At 37.1% G+C, this 7,406-nt stretch overlaps 1 protein-coding gene across 1 annotated transcript in view; it reads left to right on the forward strand.

Annotated features, from left to right (window-relative positions):
• Positions 1–397: 397 nt before the first annotated feature.
• The window catches only part of TMX4 (thioredoxin-related transmembrane protein 4), a gene marked incomplete at its 5' end in the record, with an annotated part of 9,055 nt that continues 2,046 nt past the window's right edge, over positions 398–7,406 (forward strand). Inside the window, 5 exons of the mRNA XM_009074324.1 lie at positions 398–513; positions 3,703–3,748; positions 4,344–4,472; positions 5,448–5,493; positions 6,375–6,476. Of these exons, the coding sequence (XP_009072572.1) occupies positions 398–513; positions 3,703–3,748; positions 4,344–4,472; positions 5,448–5,493; positions 6,375–6,476 (439 nt within the window). The remainder of the gene's footprint in view (positions 514–3,702; positions 3,749–4,343; positions 4,473–5,447; positions 5,494–6,374; positions 6,477–7,406) is intronic.

Consider the following 7,406-nt stretch of genomic DNA (forward strand, 5'->3'; position numbering starts at 1 on the left):
AATTGTAATTTCTAGAAGTTCTGAGGTGTGGAGAATCAATACAAAACATTGTGGTAAACGATATTGCTTCAGAGGACAGCCTGGCTTCAATAATTCGGAGAGCTGCCATGGAAATGCATTTATTTCATATGTAAATAGAATAAATCACAAGTGGTGAGGAGCCTGGATATGAATCTCTCAAATCTGTGGAGATTTGTTTTTGTTTTAATAACAGGAGGAGAAACACAGGTATTGATATAAACCTACTCGATTGTCTTATTCAGTAGACTCGATTAAGAAAAACTGCAGGGTTTGTGCTTTGTGATTGATGTGTTTTTATTTTCTCTGTATGATAAATCAATTTAAATGTCTGTAAGTGTAAGAATATTGAAATATTTAACCTGTCTTCCCCCTTTAGTTATGCTCCTTGGTGTCCAGCTTGCCAGCAGATTGAATCAACGTGGGAGAGTTTTGCAAAGGAGAGTGAACATCTGGGTATCACTGTTGGGAAGGTGGATGTCACTCAAGAATCAGGTATGGCTTGAAACAGAGTGTTTTAGTAACAGGAATTATTAAATATAAGTACTACTTATTACTTACTTAAGTTTTAAAATCAAAATAATGTTATCCACACTATGTTTCTCCATATAGTTCATATCTGTGAACTGAAGTTTATAAACTGAATTTGAAGGATTAAAGAATTCAAAGGAGTGATCTGGCTTAATACTGTATTAAACGGGGCTTATTCTCTATTTTAATCTGCTTCACTGAAAGCTGTTGACTGTCTCATTCCTCTCCTCCAAACTGTCTGAATTCCAGGTCTGTAGCTTCCCGTTAGGAAAATTTCAGGGTGTGGTAGCACTACCACAGAGTGAACTGCTTTAATTAAATTCATAACTGGTTCCATGATGGTGCTGGTTTATTGTCTGGGTTGATTGTGGGAGTACCTTAAATTACAGATGTTGTTGTTTGCTGTTGGTGATGCACATATGCAAATATGTTTATAAAAAAGGTTTCCTAACTATCCACAGCAGCATGAATACAATCTAATTTATTCCTTTCGTGACTCCCTTCAAAGTTTTGAATGTGTTTGTAAAAGCAGTACCCATATTGTATAAACCCCTGCATCTCATGGGAATGCTTCATGCTTGTTTTGGCTTTGAGGGGATAGAGGTTTTTGTCAGCAGTATCAAAAGACTGAAAGATGAGATGTTACTAGAATAAAAAGGCTAAACTTTACTGATTTTTATTTTTTTCTTTTTCCTTACAGAGTGTGTGGAAAATGTGTTCATTTTATTAGTTGAAAACATACTGAACAAATTTGCTTTATCAAATTAACAGCAAGGAAATTCCTTAAACTCTGGTCTCAGAATCAGCAATTTAAATTCATAAGAACAGCTGTTGTAGACCTTGTGTAGGTTAACCTTTTGTTAAAAGCGTACAAAAACTCTTATGCCAAAAAGCTGCAGATACTAATCATTAATAGTTCAATAAACAGATGAATTTGAATATTGCATTTTTAAACGGGTGTAAACTTAAAGCCTTCTTCTTCATTCAGTTGCTATGTTTCAGTGCTCTCGTTATTCCTGCTTGCACAATGGTACCTTAATTAGTTGTAGTTATGTAAGCCCTTCATCAAATTCAAAGTAGTCAAAATGTGTTAAATTAAGGGAAGAGCACTAGATGCGTGCAAAGCTGCGTAAAATTGCACGTTTAAAACCTGCAGGAGAAAGTAGCCATTGATTGTCCTTAATTGCAGCAGATGCCTGAAGAATAAATCCACCAGAGCCTTAATGGCTTTATGGCTTAGTTCAGTCACTTGATGTTCTAGCCCTAAAGTGCTTCCCCTTGCCTCATGTTCTCTATGGAAACATTCAGGATGTAAAAAGCAAGTAGTGGAGATGCTGCTGGATTTTGAAGTTCTGTGTCTTTTGGTGTCTTTTTTTAAAGTTCCCCCTTGCAACATTTACCTGTGAATTAAAATAAGACTTCTTGGACCTTCTGTATTTTCTTTTGAGTAGCTGTTGGATGAAAGCAGCTGCATTTTTAGATGATATCTCTATTCTCTGTGTATTTTACCAGGGAGGTGTGTGTGCAAATACTGAAGTTGTTTCTCTTGATCAGCTGTTGACTTCATAATGGGTATATGTCAGTTTTTGGTTTGCAAACAGACAGATGCTTAACTGTATTTCAAGTTAAGGGAGTAGGCAGTTCAAGTTTGTATCAAACACACGCCAAAACAATTTACTGTCTGTTTTTAAATTTAGTAGCTGACTCACATTTGGTTTTACTGATCTAAGGATGTGTCTTAGATAACCAAGCCTCCAGCTAAAGTTTTGGGGAGGTATAGATGCATTTTGGCAACAGATTTTATAATTTACAGATTTTGTTGTTCCTTCTGAGACATTGGTATTTGCTCTAGGATAGGTTGCTGATAAGAGATTTAAACTAGCTGTTCTGTTTTGCGTGACTAGTATTTTTAAGAACTTCAGAGTCTTTCAGCGTTCCCACTACTTTCTCTGTTCTTAAGCTCGTTATGTATTTTATGGCTCTCCACCTAGTTTTCCTTGTGCAACTGCACTTTCTGCTTTATTAATTCTACCGTTAGACTTGTGGCTTTGTTTAGGTTATATCTCCCTGTGGTGGCACAGCTTTTAGCTGGTTTATAAAGTTTTCCACCACACTGCCTCTTGCAGCCATAAAGGCAGAGAGCTGAAAGCTTGAAGTAAAGGTGGTTTCCTTTTTGGAACTTTCAAGATGGGTTGCTTGTGATGTCTTTAATAAAACCCCCGAATAACAAAAAAACCCCCAACCCTTTTTTTCCTTAAAAATACCTGGCTTATCTCAGTATGAACCTTTGTCTCTAAAGGCACAAACTCTGTGGCTGCAGTACTTTTCTATGGCTAATCCTGGTGCCTAGACATGTTTGATTTATTGAAAGCTGAATAAGAAACTGAATAAGAATGCTGAGACATCCCATTCTTTATTATCAATCTGTTGGCATACCATTTGTATTTACTTGGAGAGGAGTGAGGTATGGGAAGAAAGGAAGGATAAGAACATAGAAACGTCAAAAATTGTCTTGTACAGCCTCATTTATGAGAGAGATGGAGTCTTCCTACAGGATGTAAGAACACACTAGTTGTGCAGTGTATATGGATTATTTGGAAGAAGCCAAATACAAAGATTAATTTATTTGATGACTTGGAGTGCCTGAGAGCTGAAATGTGTGGCTCTAGGTCATTTAAAATCATCGACAGAGGATGAATTAATATCAGGGCCAACTTGGAAGTGGCCCAACTTTCTCCTGGAAGCAAAAGTCATCTGGATGACACTACACACACAGACAAGCACAGGACATCCTGGAATATGGGTTCATTTGTGTGGCTCTGTCTTGGATGGAGGGACACAGTGCTGGTCTGGTGAAAAATTCACCTGTGGGCAAATGCTGATTAGAGAAATCATTAATTAGAAAAAATTCACTGCAGTAAATATTCAAGGTCAGCATTTTCCCTTAATTTGTCAACATAATTTAGCATCTGTTATTGTTTGTAGCATATCTGTAGACAAGCTCTTAACCTGTATTTACAAAACAATGGTAAAAGCTGTGCAGTCTGCTGCTTTCTAGTCTAAAATACAGATCTGTAGGTATTTATAGATAAGTCAGAATGCTGAGAATTTAAGTTTTACTGAACTGTTTGTGGTGTTTTCTTCCCTGTCTAGGCTTGAGTGGTCGTTTCTTTGTCACAACACTTCCTACAATTTACCAGTAAGTGTGTCATACTGGAAACTGCAGCTGTTGACTCCTACTTGTTTTAAACTGTACCTCTGAAACACAGGGGGAAATTAAGGAATACTGACTGTTGCTTTCAGCTCAGGTTATTGTTGGAGCTTTGGTTGTATGATGAAATCCTCATCTGAAGCTTCTCTTTAGTTTAAGTGACTTTACCTAAAGTTTCTCTGTTACCAGCACTATTAAAATGGATCAGGAAAGATTTGCTGTATCTCTTCTCCAGTAAGATGATGTCATCCTTAAAATACTGAACCCTTTATAAGTCAGGGTTTTGTGAGTCATGCAGATATATATATGCACACTTTTAATTCTAAGCTGTGTCTAAAAATGGTTTGGTAGTTAATCTTATGTGCTTTGTATTTGCTGTGGTGCAACTGAATATTTAACAAAAATAGCAGTTTGCATATCATGATGTGTAAAAACTGAGATCCTCCATCACAGATTACAGTTTCAAAGCATTCAACTTTCTGAGCAAGTGAAATCTATAATGTATATGGGATGTTTGGTTGGATTTTTTGCCACACATACAGTTCAGAGGCTCTCTTGTGTTAATGGGTGTTTCTGTTTCCAGTGCAAATGATGGAGTATTCCGCAGGTACCGTGGCTCACGGACACTGGAAGATCTCCAAGGTTACATTTTAGAGAGGAAATGGGAAGCTGTGGAGCCTGTAGCAGGATGGAAGTCTCCATCTTCTGTAATGTAAGACTTAGTTTTTAATGACGAGACTTGTTTTATAGCTTATTATTCATTAAGGGTCCTGTGTTGACAGCTTAAAGACAAAAGGCCTTTATTCCAAAGACATGTAGCTTTGAAGAAGCAATGTGTATTGACAGGCTGTTTTCCAGTTTTTCACCTTTAAAGAACAGTTAATTTTCTGCATTCACTTGTGTTCATGCCTGCTAAGGCTTGTTTATATGATCTTTGAAAATTGATAAAGAAAAATAATATAGTCACTGAGCATTACATAAGTGCCACTTGGAATATCTGCTGAGTACTGGAATTAGGCAGATGTTTATGCAGATTATTACTTCATGACTTGCTGCTGCTTGGAGCAGGCAGCCTTTAGCTTTAAGGATTTCTTGTTTATTTCTTTACAAGCAAGTCTTCTGTCCTCCTTGGGAATAGAAAATAGTGTAGTGCTTACACAGTATATCAGAATTTGTTTTGAGAGCAGTGGATTTGCTTTGAAATAGTGTAGAATGCTTGCATGACACAGAGGATGAACCTAAGATGTGAGTGATCTACATTTCATGCTGGCTGAAGCTGTTACGTGTAAATTCACATCAAAGATCTAGCTAGTGTCCTTAGTTTTCATCTGAGAATGAGGAAGAGCTGTAGGATATTTAGTAATGGGGAGAGGAGCTCCAGGGCTGCCTGCTGCTGTGACCTGGGGACAAGGTGGTTGCTGCTGCACAGAGTTAGGTGGTGAAATTGCTATTTCTTGGTACAGTCAAATGTCCTCTTTTGAGTGACTGTTTAGAGCTTTGCATTGAGTTGGCTTAAATGACCATAATACAGAGAAAATGTTTTTGCAGTAGCTTCCTCCTGACAATTACTGGGGCCTGAAGGGCATTGAAAGTCTATAGAACCTTCTTTTTTGCTTTCTGTGCAGTTTGCTGTGTATTCCAACTCCTGCTGTCTTAAACCTGTTCCTTCCATTTCCTCGTTTTCTAGAATGCATGGCATGGCAGGGCTGTTTCACTTCTCTGGATGGATGAGGGTAAGTAACTATGTGCTAGTGTTTTCCATACCCCTTTTTATGCTTAGACTAATAATCTGTTTAAAAGTCAAAATGTAGCAGGATATTTTTATTATCTTTTTATGCAAGTTAACTTTGCCCTAAATTTACTGTACATTGGGTGTATTATATCTTTGCACTACAAATTTTGTAGTACTAATAGACTATGCCTAAAATGGCACTTTGATTGTAAAGAATATCATCAATAATGAAAATACTTTTCCTATCTTTGTGTAGGTAAAAAGTTCTAGTAGACTAAGGGGATGAAGTAGTTTTTCGAGAGCTGCTGCAAAAATGGTTATAAACATCAGGAATACACTTCCTTACTCTTCTTGTTGTGTTGTCCTTGCATATGCTTTAATAAACATTGGAAGTTGTTCTCCCATTTAAAAACATTCTTGCATTCTCTCTGTAATCACATTTAAAAGACTGTGGAATTTCAACAGTTAAACTCTTGTAAATGTTGGAAGAGATCTAATGCCATGGTTTAGTTCTTCCCAGATCATCTGACTCCATGTGCTGCTTGGTTTGTAGGTTTGAAGAACACACTGCAGTTTCAAAGACATCTCAATATTGTATTTGGATTATTACCTTTAAATTTATAAGTGAAATCACTTATTCAGTGTCTGCTTAGAATGGGTGGCTCCTTTTAAAAGCCAAGTAGCTTAAGTAAGGACTAAATGGCTTAATTTTAGTTAATGAACTAAATTAACTAATTAACTAGTTGCCTTAGATCAAGTATAGGATAAATACTGTTAAATGAAAGGTCTTAGTCAGATAGCAATTTATATAGTGGTTTTGGCAATAGAAATCATAAATGGCCTTAGGTATGAAGATACTAAGCATCTCTTTCTTATTTCCAGCAAATTCATAACTACCTCACTGGCACTCTTGGAATTCATGTTTGGGTTTCTTATGCAATCTTCATCTTGGCTACCTTATTGATAGGCCTGTTCCTGGGTTTGGTAAGAAAGCAGATTACTTTCTTTTTCTCAGTTACCTAGAACTTAACTTTTGTTAGAGAAATAAACTTCACTGACAAGATATACTTAAATACCTTGTTTTAATAATATATTATTAAATAATATCTCTCCCCTGGTATGGGGTTAGAATGCATGACAGTGGTTCAAAGCTGTGTCAGGGAGGTCTGGACAGGATGTTAGGAAGCATTTCTTCACCCAGAAGGTGGTAAACACTACAACAGGCTTCCCAGGGAGGTGGTTAATGCCCCAAGCCTGTCAGTGTCCAAGAGGCATTTGGACAGTGCCCTTAGTAACATGCTCTTACTTGGTCAGGCAGTTGGACTAGATGGTCATTGCAGGTCCCTTCCAACCAAAGTAGTCTCATCTACTCACTTCTGTTAAAATTCTGAAGTATTCAGCTCTGCAGATCCTCTCTCTGCTATTGTTACCTGCTTTGGGTGAAGGTTAAGACCTTAAAGTTAACTGTAACTTAGCCATGCTTTGATCTAGATTTGTTTAGTCCACCCGCTAAACAAGAGATTTTTATATTGGCCTGTTGTGTCTACGACTTTCATATGTAAAGACTGTGTGTGGTCAGAGTCGGTAAAGATTCCAGCTTTCTAAGAACACAGGCTTTGGGAGAAATTTTTATTAGCTGCAGAGGGATTGTATTTGTGGGAGTTAGCAATGTAAGGATGCTGCTACACTGTTACTCAAAATGAAAGCATGAAAATACTAGTTTTTTAAGGCCTTGAAGATTTGAGGATCTAATTGATCTATTCCATGGCATAACTTTGTGGTTATGGCTTGGTTTTAATAGAATCTGACTTCTTTGTCCCCTATGATCTTTTTGGGTTGAGTTTTCATTATGAATTGAAAAATCTGGTCTCACTTGTTACTAACCAGGACTGGTGCATTCATATATCAATCTCT

This window comes from Acanthisitta chloris, unplaced genomic scaffold, assembly GCF_000695815.1.
Source record: "Acanthisitta chloris isolate BGI_N310 unplaced genomic scaffold, ASM69581v1 scaffold6885, whole genome shotgun sequence".
NCBI classification, from domain to species: Eukaryota; Metazoa; Chordata; class Aves; order Passeriformes; family Acanthisittidae; genus Acanthisitta; species Acanthisitta chloris.